The following is a 16,942-nucleotide window of genomic DNA, read 5'->3' as shown; positions in this document are numbered from 1 at the left end:
TACAATCGCTTCAACCCTACATCGCATTTCCACACTGACATATCCGTCCACGGCCTGCTCTACCGCCACAATGAGGAAGATGGAGATAGGAGGAGCACCTGTGCCCTCTCCAACCTGATAGCGTCAATAAAGATTCCTGTAACCACTCCATGTTTAAGAGAAGCACAGTGAAGAGTTCATTCGGTCCACTGAGTCTGTGCCGACTCTCAGGGCAATCTCACTCACTCGCTACTTTTCTCTATAACTGAAACCTTTATTAACTACCGTCAGGGAGGAGGAACAGGAGCCTGAAGACTCACTGATGGCAGACAGAAACAAGCTGTTCCCAAGGCGTTAACAGATTTCTGAAATGTCCATGAACACTACTTTGTTATTTCCCTTTTACATTCATTTATTTATTGGTGATTTTTATGCCTTGCACAGTACTACTGCCATAACATGGAATACATCAATGATATTTATTTATTTACTGGTCTGTCTGTCTGTCTAGGTACCATATCCGATGCGGACTTTGGTGACCATGGTTTTCCATACAGATCTATCCTTCGTTTTTTGGATGACTTCCATTTCCTCGATGTGTAGCCACCTGGCTAATCTTTTGACGTACATAAGCCGAGGTCTTCCTCGAGGTTTACTCCCCTCAATCTTTCCAGAGAGTATGAGTTTTTCCAGTTCATCTTTCTGCATGATGTGTCCTAGGAATCTGAGTTGCCTTTCTCTTATTGTTGGTACGAGTGATCGAACTGCTTGGGCTCTTCCGAGAACTTCTTCATTTGATGTGTGTGTGCTCCATGATATTTTTAACATTCTCCTGTAGAACCATAATTCAGCTGCTTCTAGTCTCTTTTCCATCGCTGGGGAAATGGTCCAGCATTCACTTCCATAAGTCAGGATAGAATAAATGTAGCACTGCAGTATTCTGTTTTTAGTGTACGTGCTCATTTTTCTGTCTGTTAATATGGTCTTCATTTTTTGGAAAGCTTCTTTCACCATTGCTATTCTGTATTTGATATCTGTGTCATACCTGCCATTACTTGTTATTAGGCTGCCAAGATATTTGAATTTGTTGACTTGGTTGATGTTTGTATTTCTGATCTTGATCACACATTGTGGGATGTTTATCTTTCTGGAGATGACCATGCTTTTTTACTGAGATATAACATGGAATAGGCACCTCCAGCCTATCAGCCATGCTTCCCAGCAACCCCCAATTTAACCCTAGTCTAAGCATAGAATCATTTACAATGACCAATTAACCTACCTATCTTTGGACTGTGGGAGGAAACCAGAGCACCCGGAGGAAATCCACAAGGTCATGGGGAGAATGTACAAGCTCCTTAAAGACAGTGGCAAGAATTGAACGTGTCATTTGTACTGTACAGCGTCATGCTACCATTGCCATCCCTGATAATATCACACAATAAATCTGATTTAGATTTTACAATTACAAATTTTAACTCATGGAGCTGAAACAAGGTGAAAAGCTACAGTTTTACCTGACTAGAGGGCATGCCAGTTTGTAGCTAACAGCTACAGCCTGTTGACTTCCACCTGAAGCTAAAACTCGGATGGTGATTGCCAGTCTCTGAGTAAAGTGTGCATACACTGATGCAAAATAAATAGTTGGAGGCAATGAACCAAATCGTCAAATCTACCTGCCGACATCCAAAAATATTTGAAATGCATTTCCTCATCCATGTCTCTCAGTGGCCGGACAAGCACAGAAAATTCACCCTCCTTCAGTTTCAGTCGCCATGGTTTGAAGTTTGAGTTTCTTCGTGTTGAGTTTCAACACGAAGAAACTCAACACAGTGGCATAGAAACCCCACCGCCAACTAGTGTTTTGGCGGCGAATTGCAGAGCGACGCAGACACATCAACGCACAAGTATAAATGCTCACAATGGCGTAAACTAGTACGCACAAGTATAAATCAGCCTGTAATCTGCACAGACTCTAGCTGGAAGTCCCTGCACATTTCTCAACAGGAAGCGTCCGTTAGGAAAGGGGCCCCTTGTCACAGAGCTACTAAACAGCAAGCCCTGCAAAACACGGCTCTGATTTTGTGTTTCCTCTATTCATCCTTGTGGCACAGAGCAGTAAAACTGGGGCTGACTCCTCCACTCCAGTTTTGAAACTGCATGTTGGAAACAGCGCTATCTCCTTGAACCTCTGAGAGCACACCGACAGAACAGGCACTTCTGAAGACCAGTGAGACACAGGAAACTGGAGTCCCCGGCCCAAAATGAGGGAGAAGAGAATTCCATACCAGAGGCCCATCAGTGCAAAAGCTGAGCTTAAGCCACAATCTAACACATAGTTTTCTTTTGGTAATGATATTGGTTTATTACTGTCACATGTACTGAGATACAGCGAAAAGACTGTCTTGCATATTGTTCGTACAGAGCATTGTGGTTACTGAACCCAATTGTTGAATTCTAAATGTTATTTTCTCTGTAGTTTAACAATCAATTATCTGCTTTTAAGTAGTCTTTATGTACATAACAGTTTAATATGCGTCTACTAGCTGTTCAAATTATAATTCCGGAAGCTTCTTTGTTCTGAAGGAGTATTGTCTCATTGGCTGATTTTACGACAGTATTTTCTAACTGAATTATCCTTATCCATGGAATTTTCTTATCTTTGAATATAAAGGTGGCTCAATTACGCTAGGCTGTATTTTCATCATCATCTTCTTTATCCTCTCTTTCAAATAACAATGACCCCCCCCCCCCATTACCATTCTATTCCTGTTGTCTTTGGTCTATCAACTCTTAATAAAACGGTCGTGAAACAAAGAGTTTGGTGCCTCATTCCTGACTTCGAAAAGAACCTCAGATTTAAGCACTAGAATTCGATGCGGTAGAGCAAGGTAAAACAGTAACAGAATGCAGAATAAAGTGTAACAGAGAAAAGGCCGTGCAGGTAAACAATAAGGTGCAAGATCGTAACAAGGTAGATTGTGAGGTCACGAGCCCATGTTATTGTACAGGAGGTCCATTCCAGAGTCTGATAACAGTGGGATAGAAGCCGTCCTTCAGCCAGGCTTTTGTATCTTCTGCCCAAGGGGAGAGGGGAGGGGATGTCCAGGGAAGGTGGGGTACTTGATTACTAAGGCAGCAGAAGTCCATCGCAAGGAAGCTGCTTTCTGTGGTGTGCTGAGATGCGTTCGCAACTCTCTGTAGTCTCCTATGGTCATGGGTAGACAGGTGCCTGACCAAGCAACACACACACACACACAAAAAATGCTGGAGGAACTCAGCAGGCCAGGCAGCGTCTATGGAAAAAGAGTACACTTTATACTTTATTGTCGTCAAACAATTGATACCAGAATGTACAATCATCACAGCAATATTTTGACATATTTGACAGTCAACATTTTGGGCAGAGACCCTTCAGCAGGTGCCTAATCAAGTTGTGATGCATTTGGACAGGATGCTTTCTATGATAAATCAATTAAAAGTTGGAAGCTAAACGGGACAGGTCGAATTTCTTGAGGTGCTGTTGAGCTTTCATGGCCATGAAGTCTACGTGAATGGACCAGGCTAGACTATTGGTGATGTTTACTGCCAGGGACTTAAAACTTTCAACCCCCTCAACCTCAGCACCACTGATGTAAACAAAAGCATGTGTACCTCCTCTACTTCTTGAAGCCAATAACAAGCTCTTGTTTTTCTGACATTGAAGAAGTGGCTGTCGTCACGAGACCATGTCACCGGCTCCCCATCTCCTTCATCTACTCAGAATCATCATTATTTGAGATCTGGCCCACTATCATGGCATCTTCTGCAAACTTGTAGATAGAGGTAGAGCAGAGTCTGCCCACACAGTTGATAAGACAGTAGGACACAGGAGCAGAATTAGGTCATTTGGCTCGAGTCTGCTCCGCCATTTCATCATGGCTGATCCAGTTTTCCTTTCAACCCCAATCTCCTGCCTTCTCACCATATCCCTTCATCCCCTGACCAATCAAGAACCGCAACCTCTGCCTTAAATATACATAAAGACTTGTCCTCCAGAGCTGTCTGTGGCAAAGAATTGCAAAGATTCACCACTCTCTGGCTAAAGAAATTCCTCATCTCCGTTCTAAAAGAGCACCCCTCTATTCTGAGGCTGCGTCCTCTGATCTTAGACTCTCCCACCATAGGAAACATCCCCTCCACATCCACTCTGTCAAGCCTTTCACTATTTGATAGGTTTTGATAGTCATGAGTATACAGGCTACAGAGGGCTGATGACGCAACCTCGAGGAGCACCAATGTTGAGGATAATGGTGAAGGCATTGCTGCTTCTCCTTACCAATTGAGGTCTGTTGGTCAGGAAGTCAAGGATCCAGTTGCAAAGGGAGGTGTTGACTCCCAGTTTTAGGAGTTTGAAGATGAGTTTCTTTGGAATTTTAGTACTGAAGGAAAAGCGGTAGTCAATAAACAATATTCTAACATGGATATCTTTACAAATAATCTAACATAGGTGGCAACCTTTATTCCAAAACGGGAGACCATTCAGTCCATTGAGACAACACCAGCTATCAGCAGAGCAATCCCACCGGTCTTATTCTCCCTCTCCTTCTTCGCTCTCTCTTTAATCCTACAACTTATTCTATAAACTCTACTTTGGAAAGAGGTCCAGCCCAGGTTCAAGGGGAAATACTTTACCCGAAGTGTGGGGTTTCTTTCACTGGACCAGATAGACTACACCCCAGTGTTCTGAACGAGGTAGCTAAACAGACTGTGCAGGATTTGCAATGATCTTTCAAGAATCATTAGACTCTAGAATGGTTTCCAGACACTGGAAAATCGCTAATGTCAGTCCACTCTTCAAAGGAGGGATGCAAAAGACAGGGAATTATTGGCCAGTTAGCTTGTGTTTGGTAAGATGTTGGAATCCATTATTGGTGATACAGGATGAAGTAGGCCAAACTCAGCGTGGGGTTCTTGAGGGGAAATCTTGCCTAACAAATCTGTTAGAATTCTTTGAGGAAATAACAAGCAGGATTTACAAAGGAGAACCGATGGATGATGTTTACTTGAATTTTCATAAGACCTTTGATAAGGTGCTACACATGAGGCTCCTGAACAATCCAAAGGCCCATGGTAAGACAGCAAAGATAATAGTATGGATAAAAGATTAACTGATTGGCAGGAGGCAAAGAGTGGGATTAAGGAGAGCTTTTTCTGATTGGCTGTCTGTGACTAGTGATGTTCTGCAGGGGACGGTGTTGGGACCACTTCTTTTCACATTATATGTCAATAATTTGGTTGACTGAATTGATGGCTTTGTGACCAAGTGTGCAGACTATACAAAGGTAGTTGGAGGGGCAGGTAGTGTTGAAATAGCAGGGAGTCTGCAAAAGGACTTAGACAGATTGAGAGAATGGACAAAGAAATGGCAGATGGAATATAGTGTAGGGCAGTGAATAAAGGTGTGGACTATTTTCTAAACAGTGAGAAAATTCAAAAATCAAAGGTGCAAAGGGACTTGAGGGTCCTCATGCAAGTTTCCTTAAAGGTTAACCTGCAAACTGAGCAAGGAAGGCAACTGCAATGTTAGCATATGTTTCGAAAGGTCTAGAATATAAGAGCAAAGATGTAATGCTAAGGCTTTATAAGGCATTGATCACACCACACTTGGAGTATGATGAGCCGTTTTGGGCCCATTATCCAACAAAAGATATGTTGGCATTAGAGAGGATCACAAGAAAGATTCTGGGAATGAAAGGGTTAACATATGAGAAGTATTTGATGGCTCTGGAGTTTAGAAGAATGACAAGGGATCTCAATGAACCCTATCGAATATTAAAAAACGTAGATCGAGTGGATGGGTGGGTCTAGGACCAGGGGGCACAGCCTCAGAACAGAGTGGCATAGATTTAGAGCAGATGAGGAGGAATTTCTTTAGACAGAGGGTGGCGAAGATGTGGAATTCATTGCCACCAACTACTGTGGAGGCCACATCGAGTATACACAAAGCAGAGGTTGATAGGTTCTTGTTTAGTTAGTGCGTCAAACGTTATAGGGAGAAAGCAGAAGAATAGAGTTGAGAGAGGTAATAAATCAGTCATGATGGAATGGCCGAGCAGATTTGATGGGCTGAATGGTCTAACTTTGTTCCTATGGTCTAATAAATCTAATCTTTTATTTAGGATTGAGCAGCCTGGAATTTAATTTTGTTGAGCTTAGATGACTGAGACGTGACGTCCTTCAAAACTAGTAATTCGTAGAAAGGTTGGAAAGGAAAATTTGATGAGAATGTTTCTCCTGGAAAAGGAGTCAAGCACTGAGGGCTACAACCTCAGAATAAAGCAGAGGCTACGCAGCACAGAGGAGAAATTTCTCCTCTCAGAATTTGGCAAATCATTGGAATTCTACAGCTTGGACCACTGCACGAGATCAGTCTCTGTGAATTCAAAATGAGATGTGCTTCTGGATATTAAAGGAATCAAGGGAATTAGAATCAGATTTATAATCACTGCCTCATATAATGGGAAATGTGCTGCTTTATGGCAGCAATGCAGTGCAAAGGTATAAAATCACTAGAAACTATAAATGTAAATAAATAATGCAAAACAAAAAGGAATAACGAGGTCACGTTCATGGATCATCCATCGCGAAGGATCTCCATCACCCAGGACATGTCCTCTTCTCATTGCTACCATCCAAGTAGGAGGCACAGAAGCCCAAGGCACACACTCAGCGATTCAGGAACAGCTTCTTCCCCTCTGCCATCCAGATTCTGAATGGATAATTAACCCATAAACACTAACCCAATATGTTCTTCTTTGCACTACTTATTCAATTTAACTATTATATACAAATTTATTATATATATGTTTACTATAATTCAGTTTTTATTATTATGTAACACACATAATGCTGGAAGAACTCAGCAGGCCAGGCAGCATCTATGTAAAGGAATAAACAACCAACGTTTCAGGCCGAGACCATTCTTCAGGACTGAGAAGGAAGGTGGCCTTCCAGCCAACCACTTTCCCCCACTGCCCCCCCCCACCTCTATATTCTGGTATTTCCCCCCTTCCTTCTCAGTCCTGAAGAAGGGTCTCGACCAGAAATGTTGACTGTTTATTCATTTCCGTCGATGATGCCTGATCTACTGACTAGCTCCAGTATTTTGTGTGTGTTGCTCTGGATTTCCAGCCTCTGCAGAATCTCCCCTGTTTATTACGATGTATTACAATGTACTGCTGCAGTTAAAAACAAAAAAAAACACGACATTTGCAGGTGATATTAAACCTGATTCTGATTCTGTTCAGAAATCTGACAGTCCTTACGGCTCTCTACTGCTCATAATACTCCAAGTGCCACGATTTATTGTGATTGGAAAGAGATGGTTGTTGACTTCAGGAGAGCATGGAGCAACCACTCTCTGCTGAACATCGACAACTCCTCCATAGAGATCGTTAAGAGCATCACATTTCTTGGTGTTCACCTGGCGGAGAATCTCACCTGGTCCCTCAACACCGGCTCCATAGCCAAGAAAGCCCAGCAGCATCTCTACTTTCTGCGAAAGCTGAGAAAAGTCCATCTCCCACCCCCTATCCTCACCACATTCTACAGAGGTTGTATCAAGAGCATCCTGAGCAGCTGCATCACTGCCTGGTTCGGGAATTGCACCGTCTCAGATCACAAGACCCTGCAGCGGACAGTGAGGTCAGCTGAGAAGATCATCGGGGTCTCTCTTCCCACTATTACAGACGTTTACACCACACGCTGCACCCGCAAAGCTAACAGTATTGTGAAGGACCCCACACACCCCTCACACAAACTCTTCTCCCTCCTGCCATCCGGCAAAAGATACCGAAGCATTCGAGCTCTCACGACCAGACTGTGCAACAGTTTCTTCCCCCAAAGCCATCAGTCTCCTTAATACTCAAGAGTCTAGACTGACATCTACATTATTTATTATATTGTAATTTGTTCTCTACTGTGTCTATTGTCTCGTTTATTACTGTCCTGCACTGTTCTGTGCACTTTATGCAGTCCTGCGCAGGTCTGTAGTCTAGTGAAGTTTTTATGTTGTGTTACGTAGTGTACTGTAGCCTTGTGCTGTCTCACATAGTCTAGTGTAGTTTTGTGTTTCATGTAGCACCAGTGGCCTGGAGGAACGTTGTTTCATTTTTACTGTGTACTGTACCAGCAGCTTATGGTCAAAATGACAATGAACTTGACTTGACTTGACTTGAGCAGGTTTGGTGGAAATGCCTGAGGTCCCACATCACCAGGTTCAAGAACAGCGACTTCTGTAAACCATTCAGTGCTTGAATCAACTAGCATAACCTAAATCACTCGAGTTTAGTACACCTTGACCATTTTGATCATCATTATGTGCCATGTCATAGGACCTGGGCTATCATGGTCTATTCATGATCATGATTTTTCTTGGCAAATTTTTCTGCAGAAGTGGTTTGCCATTGCTTTCTTCTGGGCAGTGTCTTTACAAGATGGGTGACCTCAGTCATTACCAATACTCTTTGAAGACTGTCCTCCTGGCATCAGTGGAATCAGGACTTGTGATATGCAACTCCTCATGGGAGTTGTATACAGACCCCCTAACAGTAGGAAGAATGTTGCCTGCAGATTATAATGAGAGATAGAAAATGAATGCCAGAAGGTCCCTGTCACAATAGTCATGGAGGACTTCAATATGCAGGTAGATTGGCAAAATCGGTTTGGTGCTGGATTACAGGAGGGAGAATTTCTAGAGTGCCTACGAGATTTTTTTTTAAGAGCAGCTCACGGTTGAGCTCACTAGAGGAACAGCTATTCTGGACTGGGTGTTGAGCAATGAACCAGAATTGATCAGAGAGCTTAAGGTAAAAAAAAACCCTTAGAGGCAAGTGATCATAATATTGCTTCAGGTGTGATAGAATAGGAAGGGCAAGAGGGGGAGGTGTTGCATTGCTTGTCAGAGATTATATAACAGCGGTGCTCTGGCAGGATAGATTAGTGGACTCATTAGGAAGGCTATTTGGATGGAATTGAGGAATAGGAAAGGTGTTGTGATGCTTATAGAGGTGTATTATAGACCACCTAATGGGGACCAAGAACTGGAGCAGCAAATTTGTAAGGAGATAGCAGATATTCGTAGTAAGCACAAGGTTGTGATCGTGGGCGATTTTCATTTTCCACACATGACTGGGAAGCCCATTCTGTAAAAGGGCTGGATGGTTTGGAGTTTGTAAAATGTGTGCAGGATAGTTTTTTGAAGCAATACTTAGAGGTACCAACTAGAGAAGGGGCAGTGTTGGATCTCCTGTTAGGGAATGAGACAGGGCAGGTGACGGAGTTATTTGTTGGGGAGCACTTCGGGTGTGAAGTTATAGAGTATAACTTATATAAATATAGATATAAATTATCTATATAAGCAATATAGAGTATAGGAGTTGGGATGTAATGCTGAATTTGTATAAGGCACTGGCAAGGCCAAATCTGGAGTATTGTGTACAGTTCTGGTCACCGAATTATAGGAAAGATGTCAATAAAATTGAGAGAGTACAGAGGAGGTTTACTAAAATGTTGCCTGGGTTTCATCTCCTAAGTTACAGAGAAAGGTTGAACAAGTTAGGTCTTTATTCTTTGGAGCGTAGAAGGTTGAGGGGAGACTTGATAGAGGTGTTTAAAATTATGAGGGGGATTGATAGAGTTGATGTGGTTAGACTTTTTCCATTGAGAGTGGGGAAGATTCAAACAAGAGGGCATGGGTTGAGAATTAGAGGACAAAAGTTTAGGGGTAACATGAGGGGGAACTTCTTTACTCAGAGAGTGGTAGCTGTGTGGAACAAGCTTCCAGCAGAAGTGGTTGAGGCAGGTTCGATGTTGTCGTTTAAAGTTAAATTGGATAGATGTATGGACAGGAAAGGAATGGAAGGTTATGGGCTGAGTGCAGGTCGGTGGGAATAGGATAGGGTAAGAGTTCGGCACGGACTAGAAGGGCCAAGGTGGCCTGTTTCCATGCAGTAATTGTTATATGGTTATATAATATGATCGAATTCACCCAGATATTTCAGAAGGAGAAGGAAAAGTCAGAAGTATCAGTATTCCAGTGCAGTAAAGGGAATTACAGGGACATGAGAGAGGAGTTGGCCAGAACTGATTAGAAAGGAACACTGACAGGGTTGACAGCAGAGCAGCAGTGGCTGGAATTTTTGGAAGCAATTCAGAAGGGACTGAATATATACATCCTAAAAAGGAAGAAGTATTCTAAACGAAAGATGACAGAAACATGGCTAACAAGAAAAGTCAAAACCAACATAAAAGCCAAACAGAGGGTTTATATTCGAGCAAAGATTAGTGGGAAGTTAGAGGATTGGAAAGCTTTTAAAACCAACAGAAGACAACTAAAAAGTCAATAAGGCAAAGATAGAATACAAAAATAAGCTAACCAATAATATTAAAGAGGATACCAAAAGTCTCTCCAGGTACATAAAGTGTAAAAGATAGGCGAGAATGCATATTGAACCACTGGAAAACGATGCTGGGGAAGTAGTAATGGGGGACAACAAAATAGCAGATGAACTGAATAGGTGTTTTGCATCAGTCTTCACTGTGGAAGACACTAGCAGTATGGTGGAAGTTCCAGGTGTCATGGAAGTGTGTGAAGTTACCATAACTAGAGAGAAGGTTCTTGGGAAACTGAAAGGTTTGAAGGTACACAAATCACTTGGTCCAGATGGTACATTCCAGGGTTCTGAAAGAGCCAGCTAAAGAGATTGTGGAGGCACTAGTAATAATCTTTCAAGAATCACTAGATTCTGGAATAGTTCTGGAAGACTGTAAAATTGCAAAAGTCACTCCACTCTTCAAGAAGGGAGAGAAGCAGAACAAAGGAAACTATAAGGCCAGTTAGTCTGACTTCAGTGGTTGGGAAGACATTGGAGTCGATTATTAAGGATGAGATCTCAGGGTACTTGGAGGCACATGATAAGATAGGCCGTAGTCAGCATGGTTTCCTCAAGGGGAAATCTTGCCTGACAGATCTGTTGGAATTCTTTGAAGTAGTAACAAGCAGGATAGACGAAGGAGAATCAGTTGATGTTCAGAAGGATTTTCAGAAGGCCTTTGACAAGGGCAGGATCAGTGGATTTTCAGAAGGCCTTTGAGAAGGTGCCACATGAGGCTGCTTACAAGCCTATGGTATTATAGGAAAGATTCCAGCATGAAAAAAGCATTGGCTGTTTGGCAGGGGACAAAGAGTGGGAATGAAAGAAGTCTTTTCACTCTTGTGCCAGTGACTAGTGGTGTTCCATGGGGGTCTGTGTTGGGACGATTCTTTTTACGTTATATATCAATGATTTTCATGATGGAATTGATGGCTGTGTTGCAAAGTTTGCAGATCATATGAAGATATTTGGAGGGACAAGTAGTTTTGAGGAAATAGAGAGGCTACAGAAGACAGGAGAATGGGCAAAGAAATGGCAGAAGGAATATAGTCAGGAAGTGTATAGTCATGCATTCTGGTAAAAGAAATGAAAAGAATGACTACTTTCTAATCGGAGAGAAAATACAAAAAAAACTGAGACACCAAGGGACTTGGAAGTCCTTGTGCAGGATTCCCTAAAGATTAATTTGCAAGTTGAATCTGTGGTGAAGAAGGCAAATGCAATGTTAGCATTCATTTCAAGAGGATTAGAACGTAAAAGCAAAGATGCAATGTTGAAACTTCATGAGGCCTCATGAGGAGTATTGTGAGGAGGTTTCCGCCCCTTATTTTAGAAAGGATGTGCTGCAACTGGAGAGGGTTCAAAGGAGGTTCACGAAAATGATTCCAGGACTGAATGGCTTGTCATATGAAGAGTGTTTGATGGCTCTAGGCCGGTATTCACTAAAATTCAGAAGAATGAGGGATAACCTCATTGAAGCCTATCAATGGTGAAAGAACTTGATAAAGTGCATATGGAGAGGATGTTTCCTATTGGGGGGGGGGGGGGAGGTGAACCTAAGACCAGAGGACAGTCTCAGAATAGAGGGCGTCCTTTCTGAATGGAGATGAGGAGGAATTTCTTTAGCCAGAGAGTGGTGAATCTGCAGAATTCTTATCAACAGGCAAGCTGTGGGGGCCAAGTCTTCATGTGTATTTAAGGCAGAGGTTGATAGATTCTTGATTGGTCATGGCATGAAGGGATATGGGGAGAAGGCAGGAGATTGGGGCTGACAGGAAAATTGGATCAGCCATGATGAAATGGTAGAGCAGATCGATGGGCCAAATGGTCTAATTCTGCTCCTATATCTTACAGTCTTACAGCACCAGTTGCTCATACAACCATCCACCACCTGCTCCCATGACTTCATGTGACCCTGATCAGGGAACTAAACAGGTCCTTCACCTCACCCAAGGGTGACCTGTCAGCAAGTGGAAGGATGGAGCACCTTACACCTCCTTTTGTAAAGACGTATCTCCACCCTGCCACTAAAATCACCTTGCACTAGAATGGACATTTTTTGTTCTAATTGTGTTCTTTTCTTGTAAACATTGTATATAATTTTAATTAATTTATATTTTCCTTGTGAACGCTGCTTATCTGATGTTATGTGCATGTGATGCTTCTGCAAGTTAGTTTTCCACTGAACCTGTGCATGCATGCAGAAAAGATTAAGATTCTCAGGGCTGTATATGGAGACCTTTATGTACTGTACTTTGATAATAAATTTACTCTGAACTTTATCTGTCACAGGTATGCATCAAAACATACAGAGAAATGTGTCTTTTGAGCCCACGACCAACGCAGTCCGAGAACGTGCAGCGGCGGTGAGGGGGGGAAGCGCACATCCTCCAGTGATTGTGCACAAGTGTCTATAAGCTTCTGGCACCAACACAGCAAGCCCACAACTTAATAAGCCGCACGTCTTTGGAATGAGGGAGGACCCAGTGGAAACCCCCACAGTCATGGGGCAAACATACTACCTCCTTGCAGGCAGCAGTGGGAATTGAACCCCAATCGGTGATCTCTGGCACTGTAGAGCATTGCACTCACCATGTCACTTATGCATACGATAATAACTTCGACTACTTCCCTCTCGGCTTCCTTTACCCTAGGAGAGCAGATCCCTTGCTAGTAGATAAATTAGCCGAGGGTTGCCCGTCTGTGGAATTTATTGCCACATGCAACTGAAGAGGCCAAGTCATTGGGTATATTTAAAGCGAACACTGATACGTTCTAGACTAGCAAGGGCTTCGAAGGATGTGGGGAGAAGGTAGAAGAATGGGGTTAAGGACTATAATAAATCAGCCACGGCAGAATAGCACAGCAGACTCGGTGGGCCAAACGGCCTAATTCTGCTCCTACGTCTTATGGTCTTATAAACCAATGAAGATTGGGGTGCAGAGGAAGAAAAAGTGCTTCTGTACATCTCAAGGTACTTACAAGCCGACATATCTTACTTTAAGGCAAAATACACCCCACCTAGCACTTTGCAAATATATATAATAAAGCCTATCAGAATGCATCAAATATAGGATTCCAGGCCTGCAGTTTAGTATAACGATCACAAGCTCACGGGATAATTAAATATAGCTAATGAAAATAGATATTTTAGTATAAATTAATCTACTTCAACTTTACCTTGCCTCAAGCAGCACATGGCGTATGAATGAATACGTCAGGAAGACGTAGAGGAACAGAAATTATAATAACCGTGCCCGGGATTGTAAAGAATTAATATCGGCTTTTCTTGACACATCTACAGAAAGTGCTGAATACAACCCAGTCCATCACAGCCAAAGCACTCTCCACCATTCAGCACATCTAAAAGGTGTGTTGTCAAAAGAAAGCAATGTCATAATCAAGGACCCTTATCCATCCAGGCCATGTCCTCTTCTCACGACTCACATCACGTAGGAGGCACAGGAGCCTTAGCTCCCACACCACCAGGTTCAGGGACAGTCATCACTCTACAAACATCAGGCTCCTGAAGCAGCCTGGATAATTTCACTCACCTCAACACTGAACTGATTCCACAACCTGCAGGCTCACTTTCAAGGGCTCTACAACTCACGCTCTCAGTTTTATTTATTATTTTCATTTGCATAATTCGTGGTCTTTTGCACATTGATCAGTCTTTATGTATAGTGTTTCATAAACTGTATTGTATTTATTTTTTTGTAATTGCCTGCAAGAAAATAAACCTCAAGATAGCATATGGTGACAGACATACTCTGATAATAAATTTACATTGAGTTTGAATTCTATATAATCTAATAACCATCGCCCATACAATTCAACATGGTCTCGGCCAGAAACACTATTTATCCAACTCCATAGATGCTGCCTGACCTGCTGAGTTGCTCCAACATTGTGTGTGAGATCCTCAAATCTAGCCTGCACCCCTTCTAATTTAGTAGCACCTCTCCTCCTGCAGGGTATTGAAACACATCAATCTATTCCAGGCGCCGCCTCACCGACACCTTCTACAACTGCAACTGAACCCCCCAATTTCTATACCCAATAAATAGCCTGTCTGTATATTGTACAGCCGTGCAAGAAATATCCAAGAGGTGAGCGAGCTGGTAAATTGGTTTATTGTTACAGTGAAAACCCCATTGTTCATGCCATCCATTCGGATCGTTCCATTACAACAATACAAAGGGAAAACGACAACAGAGTGAAGTGTTACAGAGAAAGCACAGGCTGACAGTACTTTTTTTGAGGCCAAAAGTCCACCTTATGGTACTTGGGGACAGATCAATACAGTACTCTTACAGCGACAAAGCAGAACCTGTCCATGCACATGCTGGTTCGTGCGTTAGGACTTCTGTAGCTTTGATCGACGGGGGGCGGAGTAACGCAAAGAGAATGTCCGGTTTGGTGGGGAAGAGGGTGAGTGGTGAGTGTACAAGCACACCCCCCTCTCAATTTGAAAAACGATCTGTTACCCCCCCCCCAACCTAGAATCTTGCCACGCTAGCAGGGAAAGGCTAAGTAAGACCAGTCCCATCCGATGCCTGTTCGAGTCGAATAGCTCTTCGCCACCTGCTACATGCAAACCTACAGTACATTGAGACAAACAGCACGGAAACAGGCCTTTCGGCCCTACCTATCCCTGGGGGTGGTAGCCTCTTCGGATCTGCGCTGGGGATTTTCGATTCGGGGCAGACTTAAGTCCCCACAGCCTCGGGAGTTCGCTTACACTTCCGTGGGGAGTCAGAGACGCGGTTCACTGGCCGGGTTTCTAGAGTGCAGACGATGGGGTCGAACCCACTCTCTTCCATGCCTGCACAAGATTACATTTCGAGAAGACCACAATTGTTTCCCCAGTGTCCTACGAGTGCACATCCAACAATCAACCTCTTATCCACTATCTCACATAACGCTGCTGACTACAACTTGACTGTCTGAGTCCTTGCAACGACTACACTCCGAACATTGCTTGCAAAAATGCTTCTCATCTGAAAGTGCATGCCTATGTTGTTTCACGAGATAAACTATTATCCTGTGCTTTTATTGCACATGATGAAACAAAAATCACCGTTGACAACGAACTAGCTGGGTTTACAGGAGTCGGTGCTCGGAGATGCGGCGTTTTGCCCTGTGGTTGTCCTCACTCACATGCACACACACACACAGCACCCACCCCCGCTAACTCACCCTTCCAATTCGAAGCCATCTAATCGTCGCTGCAATCCTCTCAGTGCAATGTGAAGTTCGGCTGGGATTCAGCATGTGGCCATGGGTAGAGGGGGAGAGTCCGGGAAGAGCCGCCTGCGAGGGTTACCTGGATCGCCCACCGCACACGGAGCCACACAGCGGGGCAAGCGGAGCGCCGCTCAGCTCAGCCCAGCCTGCAAGGGGGAAGCAGGCGAAAGGAACAGGGCTCCCTCTGGGTCTTAGTGCTCCTGGATGCGCGCTCAACCAAACCGAGTCGTGGGGTGGAGACACGAGAGATGCAGTTTGGAGCCGAAATAACAAGGAAACTCAGCAGGTCAGGCAGCGTCTACGGGAAGAGGGAGGATGGGACCCTTCGTCTGGACCAAAAGAGTCTAGGGAACACGGTATAAAGAGCCGAGGTGGAGGCGTGGAGCGTGGTAGGAGGATGGGGAGGGGCTATTGGCAGATGGAGGAGGAGAAAGTGAAAGTAGCCCCGCCCCTTCCTATGCCTCTTCCCTCTTCATACGTCAAACAAGAGGCAAATCTGCAGATGCTGGAAATCCGAGCAACACACACAAAATGCTGGAGGAACTCAGCAGGCCAGGCAGCATCTATGGGGGGAAAAAAGTTACAGTCGACGTTTCAGGCTGAAGGGTTTCGACTGTAATTTTTTCCATGGACTGCTGATTTCCTCCAGCATTTTGTGTGTGTGTGTATTGCCTCTTCATACAGACTGTCTCTCTGTTCTATCAGTCCATGTGTGAAGGGTCTCAACTGGAAATGTTGACTATTTCTTCCTCCACAGATGGGTGAGAAAGCCCCCCCCCCCCGCAATCATTGTAGCTCCTCAGGGGGGTTGGGGCAATAGTCCTATGGGTTTTAACAAATCTAATAGAACACATTGCCTATGAATGTAAAGAATGAAAAGACAGTGCACTGTTTATTATGATAATTTTTATTATGAACAAAGTTTACTTACTTCCCATCATGCTGCTGGCATTTGCATTTGAATTTGAATTTATTTAAATCTTACATCCATCTCACAACATGACGGAGTAAAAATCTTTGCATTATGACTCCATTGCAATGGACAGACATGTGAATTTAAAAGTCCAACGGCTTGTAGAAAGAAGCTGCCCTGTAGCCTGTGGGTCCTGGCTTTAATGCTCTGATAGTGTTTGCCGGATGGAAGCAGCTAAACCAGTTTATGGTTGGAGCTGACTGGTGTCCTCAATGATCTTCCGGGCCTTCTTTCTGCACCAGCGGCTATAAATGTCCTCAGTGGAAGGAAGTTCCCATCCACAGAAGTGCTGGGCTGTCCGTACCACTCTCTGCAGTGCCCAGCG

General features: G+C 43.7%; 1 protein-coding gene across 2 annotated transcripts in view; it reads right to left on the bottom strand.

Moving 5' to 3' along the window:
• adissp (adipose secreted signaling protein) overlaps positions 1 to 16,029 on the bottom strand; it is a 122,819-nt gene extending 106,790 nt beyond the window's left edge. The window contains exon 1 of one of the 2 annotated variants that reach the window (XM_072256741.1): positions 15,597 to 16,029. In XM_072256741.1, the coding sequence (XP_072112842.1) occupies positions 15,597 to 15,615 (19 nt within the window). In that variant the 5' untranslated portion in view covers positions 15,616 to 16,029. The remainder of the gene's footprint in view (positions 1 to 15,596) is intronic. The other variant, XM_072256743.1, reaches the window with a different exon arrangement.
• Positions 16,030 to 16,942: the final 913 nt, after the last annotated feature.

Source organism: Mobula birostris, chromosome 4, assembly GCF_030028105.1.
Source record: "Mobula birostris isolate sMobBir1 chromosome 4, sMobBir1.hap1, whole genome shotgun sequence".
Classification (NCBI taxonomy): Eukaryota; Metazoa; Chordata; class Chondrichthyes; order Myliobatiformes; family Myliobatidae; genus Mobula; species Mobula birostris.
This window is presented reverse-complemented; position numbering and strand designations above follow the sequence as displayed.